The sequence below is a fragment of the Molothrus ater genome, chromosome 2 (assembly GCF_012460135.2).
Source record: "Molothrus ater isolate BHLD 08-10-18 breed brown headed cowbird chromosome 2, BPBGC_Mater_1.1, whole genome shotgun sequence".
NCBI lineage: Eukaryota > Metazoa > Chordata > Aves > Passeriformes > Icteridae > Molothrus > Molothrus ater.
The window spans coordinates 76,019,065-76,039,540 of NC_050479.2; the positions used below are offsets into that span (position 1 = coordinate 76,019,065).

At 37.5% G+C, this 20,476-nt stretch overlaps 2 protein-coding genes across 2 annotated transcripts; both read left to right on the top strand.

Annotated features, from left to right (window-relative positions):
* The first annotated feature begins 480 nt into the window (after nucleotides 1-480).
* On the top strand, nucleotides 481-7,262 carry LOC118686593 (interstitial collagenase-like). Its single transcript, XM_036382875.1, has 10 exons — nucleotides 481-640; nucleotides 1,557-1,801; nucleotides 2,102-2,250; nucleotides 2,341-2,466; nucleotides 3,226-3,387; nucleotides 3,748-3,865; nucleotides 4,462-4,595; nucleotides 5,623-5,782; nucleotides 6,663-6,763; nucleotides 6,953-7,262. The coding sequence occupies exons 1-10, from the start codon at nucleotides 530-532 to the stop codon at nucleotides 7,051-7,053; spliced, it is 1,407 nt and encodes a 468-aa protein (XP_036238768.1). The 5' UTR covers nucleotides 481-529; the 3' UTR covers nucleotides 7,054-7,262.
* A 4,724-nt stretch (nucleotides 7,263-11,986) lies between these two features.
* Nucleotides 11,987-18,885, top strand: LOC118686807 (matrix metalloproteinase-27-like). The gene is made up of 10 exons (XM_036383198.2): nucleotides 11,987-12,139; nucleotides 12,470-12,708; nucleotides 13,333-13,481; nucleotides 13,578-13,706; nucleotides 15,495-15,656; nucleotides 15,827-15,950; nucleotides 16,810-16,940; nucleotides 17,148-17,307; nucleotides 18,485-18,588; nucleotides 18,785-18,885. The coding sequence occupies exons 1-10, from the start codon at nucleotides 11,987-11,989 to the stop codon at nucleotides 18,883-18,885; spliced, it is 1,452 nt and encodes a 483-aa protein (XP_036239091.2).
* Nucleotides 18,886-20,476: the final 1,591 nt, after the last annotated feature.

Sequence of the window (20,476 nt, forward strand, 5' to 3'; positions counted from 1 at the left end):
GACAGGTCTTCCTGGAGTTATGCTGCTGGTTATTCAATAAAAAAGATTGGTTCTTTGTACTGTCATTTTTATCTTGATATTACATATTGTTACATAATATTAGATTAAATCATGTGTAGCATATGAAGCATGATTTGAATAATTATCGTACAATTTATTAAGTTGCTCTTAAATCTTATTTCTCATTATTTCTCCAGTTTGTCAAAACCTTGTGCCATAAATAGTCTAAATTCATGATTCAAAAAAAATATGAAATGTAGCTCAAAATTTTACCTGAAAAACATTTCCTTATTTGTTAAATATGCTATAAAATTACACAAACCAGAAGACTTGGGCAAAATAAGGATAGTAACATTAGTTAAACACCTTGCATCACTACCTGATGATGAAACTGCTATGCATCATTTTAGTAATCAGAGGATATTATACAGCATGAGTCAGGCTGTCACTGATTTATTATGAGCTATATAAACACAGCTGAGAAGTGTGCTCAGTAGCTCAAGAGTGAAACTGAGGCAGACAGCCTTAGATGAGGATGAAGACCTTTGCAATTCTCCTGTCACTGTATGTGGCCGTATCCTCTGCATTTCCTGTGGCTCCAGAAGCAGAAGATGAAGGAAAAACCCTACAGCTTGTAGAGGTAAGTATTTTTTCATTGCATATCTAAGGGAAACATAAGGTATTCTGAGAGATAACTGTAATTGCAATTCACAGAATATGGGTGGAAACTAAAGATGTGCCATTTTGGAGAGGTTTTAGGAGAAAGTTTTTCCTATCAGCCTTGAAAGTGTGTGAAAATTGCAAGGAGCACATTTACTCAGAAATCATCTGAATATTATATACTTCATTTTTGGTGTTGCCAGTAAAGTAATAACAAAACTACTGAGGTGTGAGTTCTAGCAGGAACAGTCAAATTCAGCAGCAATTTACATTTCAGAATGTGCTTTGAAACTTGTGATATGACTGGTCTTAATAATATAAGGAAGGAAACTTGCTTGAAGCAGGCATGTTTTTCCATGTTTTGACTGGAGATCTCTTGCAGAATATTTTGAAAAAAGGGAACTAACACAGACACAACATAATTTGTTGTAGACAAAATTCTTGAAATTCAGTAGGAAGGTCTGAGTTTCTAGTATCATAGAATTTATCTGTAGCTAAAAATAAAAGGCATGATTCACCAAACTGCTTCGGTCGGAGTCCCAGTTGTGTGGAGTCTCACTGCCAGCCTCAATTTCCTTCCATGAGACCAGTTATAAGCTTCCTTGTAATATTTGTTGTTAGAGTAATTGATCACAGTAAATAATGTAGAATTAGTTATTAATAGTAAATATTAGACTTTTCAAGACATTTCTTGATATATTTCATCAATGAAACAACAAATTCAGAAAACCATAGGAAAACTGTACTAAAGGAAGGTTGTTGTTGGTCCTGGTAAACACAGGGCATGTCAATATGGGAATAGTTTAAGATTACTTAGTAAATTTAAGTGTAACCAAAAGCAGTACTGATAAGTCACAATGCTCTCTTTTTTTTTTTTTTCCTTAACTCTGATTCAGAGTTACCTACAGAATTTCTATGACCTTCAAAAGGATCCCCATCCCCATTTAAGAAGTGGTGGTGAAAACCCCCTTGCTGCAAAGCTCAAGGAAATGCAGTCATTCTTTGGACTAGAAGTGACTGGAAGACCTGATCTTGACACATTGGAGGTGATGAAAAAACCCAGATGTGGTGTACCTGATGTGCAGAGATATGCGTTCACACCAGGGAATCCCAAATGGAAAAGAAATAATCTGACATACAGGTAATCTTTCTTAATCTGGTTCAAAAAGGTATAAATCTAGCTCATGAACTTTGGGGTGGGGGGGTCTGAAGGAATCATATTATGCTATATATGAACATGTGGAATGATTTAGTGACTTCTGGAAGAAAACAGATACTTTAGAAGGCAGCATCTAAAACAAAGCCTTTATTAATTTTCATTCACAAAAGACACTACATCTAAGATTTTTGATTTTTTTCTCAAGTAATTATATTTCAGCTAAAATGCTGACAATTCAAATATTTCCTAAGCAATGTATGATGTGTTGGGTTTTCTTTGAAGGATTTTGAATTACACCCCAAAGATGAGACGAGCTGATGTAGATGAAGCAATCAGAAAAGCTCTCAATGTCTGGAGCAACGTGACGCCATTGACATTCCAAAAGGTTGAGGACAAAGTAGCAGATATAATGATCTCCTTTGCTTATAGAGGTAACAATGATAATGCAGCATATTAAATACCCATCTGAAGTTATGGAAGCAATTCAGGACTTTAACTAATTTTTTCCCTCTTCATTTTAGACCACCGTGACAATTCTCCTTTTGATGGTCCCAATGGACAGCTGGCTCATGCATTCCAGCCTGGTGAAGGTCTTGGTGGAGATGTGCATATGGATGAGGAAGAAGCTTGGACAAAAGATGGAAGAGGTAAGTTTTGTAGCTGAATCTATATAGTTTAAACCTCATATGGTCTTACCTCACATGATATTTACTATTTAATGAGCCTGGTTACAGGCAGAAAAGTGAGCAAAAGAGACAGAGCTTTTAATTTATAATTGCTTTCCCTTTGTCGTTGTTTTTCACTGCCACTTTTACGCATGAACTTGCAGAAAATTGATTTTTAGATCATAGTGGCATTTACAATGTCATATAAATATTTACATCATAATGTTTCATAGTGATTTTAAGGTTAGCACTTTAAAATACTTTTTTGTTCAGAGGAAAGCTAAAATTTGGATACAGGGAAATCTGTTGGTAGACTTCTGAAGGCAAATTCTTTTTCTTAACCTAACACTTCAAAGTTTAGTGCTAACTAGGGTGTTCCAATTATCACCGAAACTGTAATCTCCTTGTTTGTTTTTAAGTTCTTTTTTCTGTTGGATCACTGCCAACAATCCCTCATCATGGGCATGATCCTTGATGTGAGCAATTTATGTGATAGCAGGGAAAACAACTCATGCTTAAGACAAAAGGACTCTAGAGAAATAACAACGAGAACACAATTAAGGCCAGACATTCTTTACATACCCATACAGGTCTTCTGTAAGAATGTTTTTGTGTTTTTATGATGATAGGATTACTTACAGTCTCTCTTGTACCTCTAGTGTATACTAGTTTCCCGTTTAGTCAGTCATGACAAGTATTGAAACAGATTTTATGCTGTTTCATATGGTTTTCATCCTACAGGCTACAATTTGTTCATTGTTCTTGCCCATGAGCTTGGCCATTCACTGGGTCTGTCTCATTCAAATGATCCTGGAGCACTGATGTATCCAACTTACTCCTACACTGACCCCAGTGAATTCCGTCTTCCTCAGGATGACATTGATGGAATTCAGGCCATCTATGGTAAGAAATAATATATTTATTTAATATTTCTACTTGGGAGGCTGGTAAAATGGTAAAATGAAGGTATTTAACAATCCACCAAAATGGGAAGTTTATCAGTTTCTGAAAAATAGATAACAAAAGGGAGAAAATTCCTGGAAGCTAACTTCAGCTAAAGTCCAGTTCTTCAAAAATCTCATTTTGAAAAGAGGAACACAACTGGTTTTATCAATATTATAATTCTGCATTTAATGACAGACTCTTACTTTGAAATTATATCCTTTTTCCTTCTGTATAAAACATGTTTTCTGGGTCCTCAGAGAGCTTTTGAACACTCTCCTTATATTTCTCTACAATTAATGATAAATGTTCATCCTACAGGACGGTCTAATGCTGCTGTGCAGCCAACAGGACCTGTGACTCCAGAAGCTTGTGACCCAAATTTGACATTTGATGCTATTACTACTCTTCGTGGAGAAATATTCTTCTTCAAGGGCAGGTAACAACAATAAGCATACATGTTATTTCTTTAAAATATCCAGTAGTTAAAAAAAAATCCATGAGGGAAAACTGTCCTTTTGGAATGTAATACAAAGAGAAGAATCACTAGAAGATCCTTCTCAGATCATTAATCTGAAGAGCCCTATTTGAGAAGAGCAGGGAAGGTGACAGGAGCTTGTAGGTTGTTTACCAACTATTCTATCACTGTGCCCACCACTGTGACACACTTATCTCTGAAATTGATTCAAACAAACAGCAAGGCAAGAGCACTCATGTATCTGTCAGCAGTGTGTCCATGGGTCCCACACTCATCCTCAGTACAGGAGCAGGGACAGAAGTGAAAGCACTACCAGGGAGAAGGATGTCTGAGCCTTATTGCCCTACAGAGAAGCAGGTCTTATATTCAATTTGCTGAATTTTTAGCACATAATTGAGGCGCTGAAATTACTAATGTCCTTGCTCCAGATTTCTTTTACACTCAGTGGACAGGGGTATTAACATCTCCTCTCTGTTGTACTCCAGAAGCTATAATATTTATTTCAAATTTTTGATAGGAGCGAAATTATTTTATGACTTAAATTTTCTTTAAAACAGATACATGCTGCGCAAGCATCCCGAAAGGACAGAGACAGAGCTCAATTTTATCTCACTGTTCTGGCCAAGGTTACCATCAGGAATTCAAGCTGCTTATGAAAACGTTGAGACAGATGACATTACAATTTTTAAAGGTATTTTAATCAGAAGGTCTCTACTTTTTCTGACCCTTTACTTCCTGCTTCTTATAAACTGTACAGTTAGAGAAGTTAAAGTGTTTTTAAGGAAATTGAACAGATAATTTTACAATTCTGAAAATAATTACCAGAGGGTCATATTGCTGTAACAGATCTCCAGAAGTCATACTCTAGAAAAAATTCCCCTCTGTTATAGTTAATGCCCTGAAAAAACAAGTTATGAAAAGAGCTACCCTTTTTCAGGTCTTGTCGTCTTCAGGTAACAGCACTTCCTTTTGTGCAGAAGGATTTTTACTGAATTCATTTAACAAATACAGGCATTTTTATATTACAGTTACTGATACGTTTATTGGCATTTGTTGCATTTTGGAAAAAAAAAAGAGAAAAAAATGTTGGTCAAAAATTCTACTGTGAGAGAAAAATTGTTCACTGAACTAACAATCAGTCTTTCTTTTTCAAGGTCTCAAATACCCTTCAAATATCTCAGATGAATTCAATATGCAATTGCTCTAGTGCATGACCTATTACCATATTCATTACCTATTACCATATGTTCATTGCATCTAAAATTACCAAAGCATTTTGATTAGACATGTGCTTTTCTTAATAGTTTCATTTGATGCACATTGCCTAGTTTTCAAAACATTATATGGTTCTATAATCAAATAGCTTATTATAGGAATTTACCAAAATCAATATCCCAATCCAAGGTCAATGGTTTAACTCTTCAGCCTCCAGCCTTCTCCAAGTTGTTTTCCCGAAAAATACCTTATATTCATTTTTTTAAATTCTAGGGAAAGCTCTATCCAACACACCTTATGATTCTAATGTTTTACTCATAAAAAAAGCCATTTCCACTGTCTTCATTACATAGTCCCAGTGTAAGAATTAGAAACATTTTCTAAAGTAGTAAACTGAAAGGAAAAATACTGACATCTAGACACATTGTTTTCCAGACATCTAAAACACAAGTAAATGCTTTTATAAATAGCAAAAACAAATGAAACTTGCTCCTATTTTTCAGAGGATAAATATTGGGTCATCAGGGGATATGATGTTCTACCTGGCTATCCCAAACCGATCTATCGCTTTGGGCTCCCAAAGACTGTCAAAAGGGTTAATGCAGCTTACAACGATGAAGCCACAGGGAAAACATACTTCTTTGTAGCTGACAGATACTGGAGGTAAGATTTAATGTTCATTTACCAGAAGACATGTTTTCATTTCTCTGGGGACTGATGTATTACTATATAGTTTGAGTGATCGATGTTTAAACCAGGCATATTCTAGAAATTTAGATTCTTTGGATTTTTAAAAAAAATTAGGAATTTCCTAGAAAATGTCACCTTTTCATCAGGATTTTTTTCCCCAAACATTAGACTCCTGTAGCAGGATTCTAAGTACTTTCACCTGAATGAAAAGCTACCCAATAAAAAAAGAGTAAATTTCTAGTAGATTGCTCACTTTTGTTCCATGACAGTTCTGCTTTTTTGTGCTATGCTGTGATAGCATCCACTTTTAATTCACTTTTCAAACAAAATGAATCATCAGTGCAAAGTGCTGTAATTAAATTCCTCTATGAAGCAATTATAAGTATTCTCCAATTTTAAATTTGCTTGTGTTTCTAATTGAAGCTCATGACAAATTTCAGAGAGCAATGTTTTTCAAGTCCATCAGTGACACTAATTCAACTATGGTTCAGGACTGTGCAACTGTCTTCTCTGAAATGTTATGTTCTGTTTTTATCTTGAACTGGATATCCTTGAAATAGAAATTCATTTTATGTGCAAGTCATGGCCAGGGCTCTGCTAGTCCAGAAATACAGAAATAAATTTCTGAGCTGTGTTTCCCAGGGTCCCTGGGAACATTGTGACAAACTTTACCATAGGTAGAATTTTCAAATCTTAGTTGAATCTCCAAGAGAAACTTAAGAAGAAGAATCAAAAGCTACTGAAGTTAATCTCTATGAGACTTCTTAGTAACAGTAGTGTGTAAGAATTTGCTTTTGACTTTCAAAATAATGTCTGCTTCCTCATAAATTGTAATGACATTTCTTCTTCTAAGATACGATGAAAATAAAAAATCCATGGATCATGGGTATCCCAGGAAAATAGTCTCTGACTTTGGAGACATTGGCAGGGTGGATGCTGCTTTCCAGAAAGATGGTGAGTGAAACGTACCTTTAAACTGTGCTTATGTGAATATTTGGGCTTCTACAAGTAGAATAATTTTTTTCAAAAAGCTGCTATAACCTTAATGAAAAGAAAATGAAAAATATCTGGCATACATGGACTGTCTATAGTGGGGATTTTTTTTTTCAAATGAAATTTAATTGGATTAAATTTTACTTCTAGGCTATGTGTATTTCTTCCATGGAACAACCCAGTTCCAGTTTGATCCTCGTGCCAAACAGATTGTTCGAAAAATGAAGAGCACCAGCTGGTTTAATTGTTAATTGCAATGTTTTTCCATGTGCACACTGTATTTTTTATCTGCTGCATTTTTCAGCATTTCATGATTCTCAGGTCAGAACGGATTTCTGTTCAAATTCTATGGCAGTATACTCTTAATAATTATTTATTTTAAGCCAAATAATTTTATATAATTTATCAAAACTTCTCCTGTTGTGGTCAAGTTTCCTAATAAATTATGTTTCTCATATAATTTTGTTCCTGATGTCATTTTTACCCTGATGCTCAAGATCCAAGTCTAACTTTCAAACACTAAAAATGTATTCTGGCAGGAAATGTCAGGTTTTTTCACTAGGACAGAGAAAGGAGGACACACTTGTCTCTGAACCCCCCACTCCTCACAAACCCTGGTGAAAATCTGGTGATTAATTACTTGGGGCTCATTATCATCAGTGTACAGATCTACTTCCACTTTCTGGTCCTCTTTCCCCTACTTCCCCTCTTAGACTACTCTCCAGGGTGTTCATCTTTACGACTATGGGAAGAGGGCAGGGGGGCAGGGGAGAAGGAATATTCTCATATTTTTTGGTTGAGGAACTGGTTTCAAGTCCAGAAATGCAGAAATTTAGATTAGAAAGGACCTCTGAGATAAGAAACATGTCACTTGCTCTCAAAGGTAGCCATCATATAATGAACATATATCATCTGTTCATCATATAATGAACAGATAAACTTCTTTAATCAAGGCTCTTTCTACTCTCTTACTACTCCAGTAGTTACTAAATCCCACCTCATTCCAGTGGTTTAGAGAAAAAAAAGTTTGCCTAAAAGATTAAAATTCTTGGCCAAAAATACCTCTGATAGAAAGATTCATAAAAAGGACTGCTTGATTTCCAGCTTAACTACATTTTCTGAAAAAGCCCTCAATTAAAATGGTGTTTGAAAGGTTATTCACATTCTCTTCAGTCTTTTATAGCTCAGCTGATATCATTAGAAGCCATATGAACAGAACCAAATTTATTAGATGTTATATCTGCATAATTCAACAGGCTTCAGAGGAAGGTTTAAGGTTAGGGTAATAAAAGTTACTATATTTTGAGGAAATAATGTGTAATGTCATAATACTTATCTCTCTGTATTAGAAGGGAATTAAATTTTATCCTTCATAAACATAGAACAGAGTTAGTAGTTCTTATTTTTACTAAATTCAGTATAGATCAGTCCCAATATTATTCAAAGATAAGAAACTGTGTAATTGAAAATTAATTTGATCATATACTTTACAAAACCTAAGAAAATATTACAAAATAATAAAAAAATTGCAGCAAATCAAAAGCTTTAATTAAGAAGTTAATTTATATTAATCCAGTTCTCACAAGGTGTTATAGGTACTGGTTCTTTAATATCAATCCTCACCAGCAATGGTATTGAATCATATTTTCTTGTGTAAGCTAGTGCTACTGAATGACAATTAAATAAAAACTTGTTTTAAAAGTATATGAATTTAAATTCTTTGTGTTGTGTTCTGCTTTTTTTAACAGAAATGGTCTACAAATATAACACATGATTTACAAGCAAAGATAATATTTCTTACTAGAATAATTTATATTCAAAAATAAAAACTGGGGGCATATTTTCCCTGCACATATGAAGAAAAAGCACAGGATCTCAAGGTAATGTCAAAAGAGCTTCTCAGATTTAGAGCAGAATGCTAGTCCCTCTCTAGAAGCAAATAGTGGTGAGCAGTCATGGGGCAGTGAAAAAGTTAAATGGGAGATGAGGGGTAAGGAGGTGGTCATGCTTTAGAGGAAAGAGAGATAAAGGGTAATTTACAGACCATGGAATATGAAGAAGTTAAAAATAGGATGAAGTTTCTAATGCAATATTTTTAGTCCATGCCTTTTCACATCCTGTCCAAATTTTAGTTGCCAGATGCAGTTTTGAAATTCACTTTGGAATTTCCATGAGCAGGAAGATGAGAGCTCTACGTGAAGTGATTCCTTTGTGAGAAATCTGCCCCGTGCTTATGTGAGAGCACATTTCCTCTGCTGTGGGAGCACAGCAATTGCTCCGTCCCAGCCACACCATGAGGAGGAGGGCACAAACATCTGGTGCCAGCTGCTCTTGTCTTCCTTCAGGCACAAAGCAGGCTTTCAGGAATTAGAAATTAGGGTGTTTTGTCCATAAAATTGCCTGTCATTTTCTTTTTGCCTTTTAATAAGTTTACTTCTATTTGCTAATTACTGTACTACTGTTAAAGTACTGTATCCCTCCCCAGGGCCTTTCTACAGGTGAGGTGTGTAATTGTTGCCCATATCATCAGTAAGACAGATTTTCCCAGACAGGAATTCAATTTCCTAAATGTGTTTAGTACATTTGCAGTTCTGTAAGGTCTCCTAGTAACCCATGCAGGTATGGAACAGGACTCCTTGGGGTCCATCACTTCCCAAAGGCCCACAGAGACTACACTGTCCCGAGGGACCTGTATTGGCATGGTTGGGTCCTGCCCTCACCCGCTGCAGTCTGTTAAAAGTCCCTCAGGAGTCAAAGACAGTATGTGGACCATTTGCCTTTGCCCATGTATTTCACCCAGGCTGAGTAACAATTCAATTTTATTGGCTCTGTGGAAGGTTTAGCCTGAGGAGCAGTGGCCATTAAGGTGCCTGAAGGTTTCCAGCTGGCTTCCAACTACCAGTCTAGAAGCGACAGATCCCCTCTAGGCTCTGGATCCCAGCCACCAGTGTGACTTTCTTTTTAGAGATCTGTCTTGCATTTTTAAATTGATATATTTGTTTGTCTCAAACATTTCAAAGCTAGAGGTGCTACAGTCAGATTACATTCACGCATATGTCACAAAAGACAAATGCTGTTCAGGGCTATTGCACCAAACATATTTTCCCACGGCACTAGAATACATTTTTGGAAAACATGTTTCAGCTGACATGAATTTAATTTTATAGAAAAATCAAGAACTATGGGCAGATTTGATATGAACTGGGTAAAGTGTTTTTCTTGCTTCCCACTGTGGCTGGCTATCAGATCCCCACAGCTGTCTGCCTTGTAGCAGTGAAGGATAGAGACAGTAAGAGCAGCTAGGTTAAGATCAGCTCATCTAACTTTATGCATTTATTAATTAAGCTTTCTTCAACAGAAAACAGAGAAATACTTATCTCTGGAGAGTGATTCAATCAACTAATTTAAAATAGGGTCATCTACAGTGGCTTCATTCAATCTAGAGAAGTTGAAATCTCTAATTTAGACTACATTTTTAGTTTCAGCTAATATTTGTGTTTGCTCAGAAGACATTTGAGTGACAAATGATGGAGATATACATCATAGAAAAAACTACCAGGGTTTTGCAACATGGAGAAACAGAAACAGCAGCCAGCTCCCACTGCCCAAGGAAGAGAGACCGGAAAATGTTCACAAGTGATGTTTCACAAGCACGTCTGCAGCTGGCCTTGGGGTCTGGGAAAAGAAGAAGCTGTATAAAGCAGCTTCTGGTTACGGTTTCCTAATGCTTATCTTTGACATTTATTAGAGTTGGTGGATGTTGAACTACCCCATGACTTCTTTTCTCCTCCTAGAAGGCAGAAGCAATGTGACCCCTGTTTTAACTGAGAAAGCTGACTATCACATCAGTAGTACTGACGATGTTACACAGAGCATCCCAGGAACCAGAAATAGTGCTGCAGCATGGTCATGACCTTAACACTATAACAGCAGGGACTCAACATTCCTAATTGTTCACAACATGGGTGTCTGTTAGGTAGCTGTCGAAACGTGCATTATAACAACAAAAGTCTAATCAGTATGGTCAAATAAAGACAGAACTGAATGGGAGCCATACAATGCAACTATAATAATCAAGAGAAGAGCTTGTTGTTTTGGGTTTTTTTAAGTATCTGCCTTTAACAACAAGTTTAACAACAAGGATATCGGGATGAAAAAATTCACCATTAATGCCTCCAGCTGGAGAAAAATTGGCTGGAAGGGAGAGCAAAAAAAGCCAAAAACCAGAAGCATGGGTTTCCTGAAAAAGCCACAGTCCAATGTGAAGGCATTTCTTTCAACAGTTTTGTAAAAGTTGAGTATGTGCTGTGAGAACTCTCTGAGGTGCTAAACACCTTCATCTCCCTTTGCTGCCAGTGGAAGAGGAAGGTGCTTGGCTGGAACAGGGTGAAATCCCATAATTTGTCACAGCTTGTGTGACTCTTGAAACTTCCCTTATTCTGAATTACTTAAGACAGGAAATAATCATATGCCCTGTGGCTAATGTGGTTAAACTGAAAAAAACCCTTTAGTGATGAAATGGCAGATAGATAGATAGATCGATAGACAGATACAGAGATATAAGAGTATTCACATTCTTTAGGCTCAATTTATAAGGCTCATTTATGTATATTTTGGATTCCACCAGAATAATTTAAAAGAAACACACTGCTTTAAAAAATTGCCAGAAAGAAGTGGGTAAGGAATTGGCATTTTCCATCATAAATCAATTTGAAAAGAAAATATTCTGATTACAGTAATTTCTCCCAAAGTCTGTTTTGTTTTCTTTTTTATGGGTTTCATACCTCACGCACAATTCCATTTTCTAGGTGGAGAATGTAGAGTACCCTGACATTTGGTGGTCCCAATTCACACAGGTGTGTTGGGACAACTTAAAAGGTTTTGCCCTTGTCCACCGCTTAATCTGGCATGAAATTGCTCAGGTTTGTCAAAGTCAGTGTAAAATAACTGAAATTGAGTGCCAGTTTTGAAAGGGTAGGCAAGCTGCTTAGACAGATTCAAATCCCGACTGACTTCAGATGACTGTGAAGTCGGATGGGTTCAATTAAGTTTTATTGTGCTAGTCTGCACAGTGTTATAACTTGTGTGGGGGGAATCAGAGCATGATGAGCTCTGAGTCAGTCTACAGCTGACTCTCCAAAGCACCCCATAACCATACAAACTGGGACACGAGAAAGGAGGCAGATGGAGCAGAAAGCAGACAGCTCTCCTACCAGGACAGGGATGAGAGTAAAAATGAAGGCTCTTTCAATTTGGCTTGTGACATGCACAGCTGTTTCTAGCGCTCTTCCCTTCCACCTAGAGAAAGACAATGAAGAAGATGCAAAGTTTGTACAGGTAACTGCATTATCCATATCTGGGATCTCATGAGCCCTCTATTTTTAGACCTATTCTATGTGTTCCAGTTGCACAGTAGCTTGCTGCATTTCTGAGACAATGCTATTGCATAGAGCTCTGCTGCTCGAACTTTATATTAAAGTATGATAAATCTGTACAAACTGGAAATGTCAAGTTAATAAGAGTCAGGACAATGTTGTCTGTTTCTGTTTAGCTATGATCCTCATGAAAACATCTGCCAGCAACCTACACAAACAATATCAGTCCTAAGGTATTTATTTGTTCAAGAAACAGATCAACATGTGAAACATGTCGCTTTTTTTTCACTAGAACTACTTGAATAAATTCTTTGCTGTTGAGCCAGATCCAAATCAACTTGGATGGAAAATAAACGTTGAATCTGAATCTGAAAAACTTCAGAAAATGCAACAATTTTTTGGTTTGAAAGTGACGGGAAAACCGGATAATGAGACATTGCAAATGATGAAGAAACCCAGGTGTGGAGTTCCCGATGTGGGTCTCTATGGCTTCACCCTGCCTGGATGGAAAAAAACCAAACTGACATACAGGTAGTATAATTACTTTTTGAATTTAAATTTTAGATTTGTGGGTATCCAAATTTGTTATACTTAAATATAACTTCTATAGCAATTGTTTCCTGTTGGGAATACAAAAATGTTTCTCTCTCCACAGCTGTTAGCCATGCATGCTTCTGAGAGGAATTTCTGAAAATCAAGCTGGGTATTATACATTTACTGGTTCAACCATAGTATTTTGCCTGTCATGTATCACTCCTAACCAATATCCTGTAAGCCAAACAGAAACATCAATTGCACCCTGTACAAGCCTCGTTATCTTTAAAATTTGCTGAGACAACAGTGTAGTAGTCACAGAAATCTGAGGAGACAACTTTCCTCATGCTCAAGGGGCAACCTCCTGGCTAAGGCCCATTTTAAGAAAAAATCAATACTGTGTACACAACTATTATGAAAAAGACATATTGGACAGTTATCACATACTCAAACACATTCAGTATTTACATATCAAACTCGCTCAGCCCAAGATGAATCTTGGGAATTATTTGTTTACAGGTTACATTGTTTCTTTATTTTATGTTCATCTTCTTAACCATGTTAAGGATTTTCCTTTTTCTGCAAATACTAAATATTATGCTTGAATTCTCTTAACTCTAGAATTGTGAACTACACACCAGATATGAGCAAGGAGGATGTGGATAAAGCAGTTGAGAAGGCGTTTAAAGTGTGGAGTGCTGTCACCCCGCTGATTTTCACTCGCATTCATAAGGGAATAGCAGATATAATGATTGCTTTTGGGACCAAAGGTAAAACAAATATTGCACTCAATGCTAAAATTAAGTAATATATTTTTCAATAGTCATTACCTAAGCTTAGTGTTGTATCAACTTCATGTTATTTAGTTCATGGACATTGCCCCCGCTATTTTGATGGCCCCCTTGGAGTTCTGGCTCACGCTTTTCCACCTGGCAATGGTTTAGGCGGTGATGTGCACTTTGACGAGGATGAAAACTGGACCACAGGCTCAGCTGGTAGGTTCAAAAATGGTTTATAAAGTGTTATGCAGATGAATAAACTTCATTCTGATTTTATTTAAGTGAAGGAAGAGACTGAGATGGAACACTGCATTAACTATAAGAGCAGTTTGAGGATATTGCAGGCTGTCCTCTAACAGGGATACTTACAGCGACACAGACATATACACCTTGATCTACTCTAGTCCGTAATTAGCCCTGATAAAAATACCAACAGGACAATCCTTTTCAGGTAGGAATGCCACAGACACAGCACTGTTACCTGGGGGCTGGTGGTGGCCCAGAGTTTCACAAGCCTTGATAAAAGCTTTCTCTTTTCCCCTCTGGTGCACACCAGACCTGGCACTACTGTGGCCTGTGCTTTGCAGCAGCCCTCAGAGGACATCCCCACTACCTAAAAATCAATACAGCCACCAGGGATAATGAAGAGTCTTCACTAAAAATTCCAGGGTAGGTTCAACAATAGGCAGCAGAGAGGGCAACACTGAGTGCCCAGCCTCAATCTGTCTCGGGATGTCTGCTGTGCTCAGCCTCCAGGCTGGCCATACAGCACCTAATGCCTCTGGCAGGTCTGTCAGCACATAGGCACATTACCCTCTGCTACTTTAGACCCTTTTCTCATCCACTTTTTGGCATGGAAAGCTGCAACAAGAGAACTGAGGTCAGGAAGAGCAAGGCACTAATGAACAGAGAAGTGCTGTAAAGCTGCTGCACAAGGGGGAGACTGTGGGTTTATTGTGGTGGGAAAAAAAAGAGAGGGATGAGTGCTGGACACGTCACATGATTAAATGTGATGTTTTCCCCACACTGGGACTGAATGGGTCAACCACAGGTTTTCTGCTGTTCCTCAGCAGCACAGCTCCAGCAGCCAGACATTGCAGAACTTGGAGCACTCGGAAGACTCGTGAGAGAGGAGGAGTGACTGGAAATATGTGTGGAAAAAATGAGGTTTTATTTTGTTTGGGTTCTTGAGAAATGAATGTCTTGGCTTCAGCCAGCCTTTCTTGGGCAATCGATGACCAGTCCTCTCCTCTGCCACAGACTTGTGCTCTTCATTAAATCTGTTGACATTTCTGGATCTATTTCTGCAGGACAGATGATCATTCTTCCCTAATTCAGAAAGGCATCTTACTTGGAGGGACGCATGTTGAAGGAAATTTCATTTTTATTTCTTTATCTTGTTAACATATTTGACTGGGAATAAGCATGCAGAAGCATAATATTTTTAAAATTTATTTTGTTTCATAAATCTCTTAAGAAACCGTATAAAGTCCCAATGGTAAAAAGGTAAAGTGTTCTGCTAATATTTTATTTTTCCTTGTCTATTCATGATCTCACCTTTCCTTCTCAGGTTTGTAGGAGGGAGAGTGACACACAGAGTGACACTTTGATACCTGCGGTGAGCACAGAGTGTGTCCTCCTGCCTTGCCCTGGAGAGCTGTTAGTTTGATCTGACTCACTATCTAATCTGTTCTACCTCAGCCAGGAAACCCTGCCAGGACATTCCAAAGAGCTGCACCCACACTCACCCCCAGATATCTCCTCATGACAAACACACACTTTCAGTAGCTAACAGAAAGCAAGAGGGTCAAAAGACTCTCCCTTCTAGTGGGGGAAGACCACAATCTTGTCTTACACAAAAATATGTTCACCTAGATGCATTCCCTAGTGAAGGTCAATATATTGTATGAAAAATGTGACTGAGCAATAGCCTGATGCTGTGATCATATCAGCCATCTACAGAGTAAAATTTGACTGACCTCCTCTCTCTATCCATTTCATAAGGGTTCAACTTGTTCCTTGTTGCTGCTCATGAGTTTGGCCATGCCCTGGGTCTCTCCCATTCTAATGATCAGAGAGCTCTCATGTTCCCCAATTATGCCTACATCAGCCCCAGTGAATTTCCCCTCTCTCCAGATGATATAAGTGGCATTCAATCAATTTATGGTGAGTAAAATCCATGGCTTTAAAAAAAAAGGTAAGCAGAGGAGAAATAATCTCTTTCACAAAGTTTCACCATAAACTTAATCATATTCGCATAATATTAAAAAAAGCAAGGTGTGGAAACCTTAATATTTCTACAATTTGGTGTAATCTTTCCAAAATTTCTCCGTCAGGATCCCCACCAAATGTCCCAGATAAAAGGCCAACCACCCCTACCTTGCCTGAAATCTGTGGCTCCCAGATATCTTTTGATGCTGTAACTACACTCCGACAAGAAATCATTTTTCTAAAGGGCAGGTAAATACTGATGTGACATTTGTCTGCATGGGGTTTATTTTTTCTTGATTTATACAAAGACTGAATACTTTTGTGGTTCATATGTTTACAGCATTTACAATGAGAAAAAAGTATTTCAATTCATGGAAATGAAAGTTTTAGCAGATATTAGTTGTATTAATATTTTACAGGATCCCTTGGAAAAAAATGCTTCATTTTTTCCAGAAAACACCTCAATCCCAATGAGACCTTATTCCCAAATGCATAGATGGTTACACTGAGTTGTACCTTGACTTAATGATGCAAATATTTCCAGACAATCACATAAAGGTTTGGTTTGGAAGGTACCTCAAAGATCATCTAGTTCCAAGCCGGGACACTTCCCATTAGTCCAGGTTGCTCAGATCCCCATCCAACCTGGCCTTGAACATTTAATTGTGTTCAATTAATTTTACTAATCTAAGTAACTAACAAACTAGGAAATAAGTACATTTGACCATACAGTTGAGCCAATCTCTCCTCCAATCCCCTCTGCAAGCCCAAAATCATCTGGGGAATTCATCTGCTGAAGAGGTTACAGTAAGTCCTAGCTGGGCTCCTATAAACTTCTCACTATACAGTATAGGGACAGCTTGAAATATTCAGCTGCTTATAACTGATCATTTATCAATCAGTATCAATGAAATGCCAGCATGAAGATAGAATAAAAAACCCAGACACTTCCCAGTGCAGGGACTTATTTCCTTTCTGACACATCAAGCCAGGTAGCTCCACTGACAAGAAAGAGCTTGTAAGTCACAATGTTGCTCATATTCTTTTGCACATACAGAAGTTTCTGTGGTTTGTTATGTACTACAAACCTGTTTCATATTTAAATCAGGCACTTATGGCGGGTATATCCTGATAACTCAGAAGCTGAACGTGAATTAATTTCTGCCTTCTGGCCAAATCTGCCTCCTGGTATTGAAGCTGCATACGAGAACACAAAAGATCAGATCCTACTTTTCAAAGGTGAAGTATGAGATTTTCTCTAATTTTTTTTCTTAATTTAATTATGTGGGCAGAAGGGATGTGTGCATAAAATACATTTTTCAAATAGGTAAAATAAAAACAGAATATTTCATCTATTTTCCTACAACCTACAATAAAGGAGTGCATTTTGTGATTTACTGTCTGAAAATGACTGGCAGAACTAAATATTTGAATTTGTCTTAACAGGCAACAAATTCTGGGTTATCAGCGGATATCAGGTGTTGCTTGGTTATCCAAAGAATATCAACACACTGGGATTCCCTAAAGGTGTCAAGAAAGTTGATGCAGCTGTTTGTAATAAAAATACAGGGAAGACAGACTTTTTCATAGGTGACAAGTACTGGAGGTAATAAGAATTGACAAATGTTTTCCTATTAATAACTCCAATATAATCTGAATAAAAATTAAAGGGAACATGTGATAAAAGAGAAAGTAGACCTTTCAGGTAACTGTAGGTTCCCTCCAAATCCTATTCCCAAACTGGCATGAGTGAGTCTTGATAGCCAAAGAGCAGGCAGGGGAAGAAAGAAGTCAGCTTTGGGAAGCTGAAAGATTCCTTCTGTGTGCAAGCACAGTGGCTGCAAAGGTCCTCAGACAACCAGAGGATTGAACCAGGGCAAGCATGGTTCACACAGACCTTATTGTGACTAACTGTGGGGTTCCTCGGTGATACATACAGTGTCATCTGGATTTTGAGATTCCTGTGGTTTCCTGTTTTTTGGTTTTGATTAATTTGGGTAGAGTATTTACAATATCTTGCATTGTTATTTTACTGCCTTGGTCACAAGACAACAGCATGCAAGTAAACCACAACACGCATTTCTTACCTAGTAACTCATTCTCTCAGCCTCAGATGCCTGTGAAAAATATTTCTTGTATCCAAGGAGAAGTGAAACAAAGGCTTTGTTTGCTTGGTTTCTTTTGGTTCGTTTTTTTTTCCCCTGAGAGGGTTCCTCAAATCTGGAAGAACAATTCAGATTCTCCTTTCAAGTCCCCTGAATTTAGTCCTATCTCATAAAAATTGTCCTGCCTCACATGGGAAGAACTTGATGTATTAGAAATACGCCAGATTCCTTGCCACCATCTAAATTTGTCAGCTAGTAGAGGACTATGTACAATATCTTATCAAAATCTGAGAGGAAAAGTCAAAATTCATGCTATAAATATGTGCTATAGCAGGAATGAATCTGTCCAGTTTCCATGCACTCTCACACTGTTATCATCAGAGGAGGGAAATCCCATCCCTGGAGTCAAAAATGTGAGTCTTCCTCCCATTTTTCTCACTTAGGATGCTTCTTTGGAAGTGTTTACCTTTATCAGCAAACAAGAAACAACCTCCAGGAAAACACAATGGCCAGCATCCTGCAGCCATGTGTGGAAGTAAATAACACAACTTTCTCTTGCAACCCCAGAGAAACCAACTAAATTGCAGATGGGTGGGCATATTTTAAAAGCTGCTAAACTCTGTGCAGAATTGAAGTCTAAACTCTGGAAAATTGCATGTCTCCCTTCATATGATTTAGGTTTGATGAAAACAGCCAGTCCATGGAGAAGGGTTATCCTAGACTGACAGTTGATGAATTTCCAGGAATTAGTCAGAGGGTTGATGCTCTTTTTCAACAGAAAGGTAAATGAAATAAGCTTTTATGTAAAATCAGTTTAATTCTAAAGATCATAAGTTCTGAAACTAAGATGAATGTCATTATTGCTGTATCCTGCAAAAGAGAAATGAAGAGATGCTCTCCTGTGTGTATGAATGGGATTTGTCAGAATGAAGCTATTTCTTGTATCCATAACATAATGCTTTACTTTTTCATTTCCAGGATTATTCTACTTCTTTCATGGACCGAAACAGTGGGAGTTTGACCCTATTGCTAAAAAAGTTATCAGGGAAATGAAGAGTAATAGCTGGTTTCACTGTTAGCATCATTAAACTTTCTTACATTCAGCAAAAGACAATAACTACCATTCCAGAGATCTCAGAAATTGTTTGTATGTACACTGCTCTACAGAATAGGCAACAGGACTAGTTTTCAAAAATACTTCTCATGTATTTTAAGAAATTAACATGTCAGCTTAAATTATATTTTCAAAGGCTAGAATAAAATTGTATTTTTCCCATAAGTGAAAATTATACAAAATAATTTATTACTTTATTCTCCACATGGTTTGGGGGATTTTTTTAATAGTATGGCAATAAAGAATTTTAGGTTGATGGCACCTGTTTTCTGCTTCATCTGTTGAAGGCATTCTACATTTCTGAGGTGTGAAAGGCTGCAAGTTGATATTCTATTATCCCTCCAGCATAAAATGTTTGTACTTTGCTTCTTTCCTCTCCAAAGAGCAAGCTTATTTTCTCTCCATCAAGATACAAGCATTCATTAGCCACTTGCTTTTCTGCACTGTGCAGAAGATGCATTTTCCTGCATCTTGTCCTTCTATTCTTCAGCTGTTGCAGCCTTGTCCCTTTCATAACACAACAGTACTTTGACACCAAATTACCCTGAAGTCCCAATATCTAAATAAATTATCTCACCTGATAATCACCCTGATCAGTCTTTATAGCATAAAAATTAACATTTCATGAGTGTCCACTTTGTCTGAAGCTATGAATTACATCCTTCAGACATCAGCCCTGTCCTGTTCAATAATAGGTACAACCACCATGTCATGGAGCACAACCTTTGCTCTGCTGATAAAAATCATGTGCTTTACATACATCTGACATTTATTGCCAGATGCAACAAAATTTGTTGCCATGCAAACTCCTCACAAAATCAGACAAAATCTATAGAGTCACAGTCATATCCTCTACAGGTATTTCTTTATTTAGTTCTGGAAACAGGCCCAGAACACACTGCCAAATTGTTAGCCATACTGAGTGCATGGCTGGGGATATCTGAGAACCTGGTCTCAGTACTGGTTTGTCCTGCTGTTCCCCAGTTCTCACATATTTGTCTGTTTTACACACCTCTCCTATGATTTAGTAAAATGTTTCTTTTTGCTGTGTATTTTTATAACAATGCAATGACCCCAGCATGAACCTTGCCCGTCTGCCTTGCTGTAAACAGCAGCAGTACCACCGTGCTGCTGCTATTGCTGTGAGAAACCCACTGGCTTTGATCCCACCAGGAAATCAAAGTAAAGGATTGAATGTGATGCTTCACTAATCTACAAGTCTAATCATGGGGAACACCATCACCATTTTGATCCCTAGAAAATGTAAGCCTGAAGTGAGGTGTTATGGTAGACATTTGAGGGAGATTCATCTGACTGCTTTAGCTTCCTGTCTAGATATATGAAGAGGAAGAACTTTTCCACAACATTACTCATCTCATCTCATCTCATCTCATCTCATCTCATCTCATCTCATCTCATCTCATCTCACTCAAAGACTATGCTGGGGCAAACCAGTGTCTTCAGCCTCCAGAAAAAACTTCTCTTTAGAGGAGAAGGCTACCCAACTAGCTTAGAGTAGCTGCCTTTCAGACAGATAAGGCTGGGTGGAATTAATA

Coding starts and splice junctions, on each gene's coding strand:
- LOC118686593 (XM_036382875.1), top strand. CDS start 530: ATGAGGATGAAGACCTTTGCAATTCTCCTGTCACTGTATGTGGCCGTA. Junction 641..1,556: donor AAACCCTACAGCTTGTAGAG/GTAAGTATTTTT, acceptor ACTCTGATTCAG/AGTTACCTACAGAATTTCTA. Junction 4,596..5,622: donor TGACATTACAATTTTTAAAG/GTATTTTAATCA, acceptor CCTATTTTTCAG/AGGATAAATATTGGGTCATC.
- LOC118686807 (XM_036383198.2), top strand. CDS start 11,987: ATGGAGCAGAAAGCAGACAGCTCTCCTACCAGGACAGGGATGAGAGTA. Junction 13,707..15,494: donor CTGGACCACAGGCTCAGCTG/GTAGGTTCAAAA, acceptor CCATTTCATAAG/GGTTCAACTTGTTCCTTGTT. Junction 15,951..16,809: donor ATCATTTTTCTAAAGGGCAG/GTAAATACTGAT, acceptor TATTTAAATCAG/GCACTTATGGCGGGTATATC.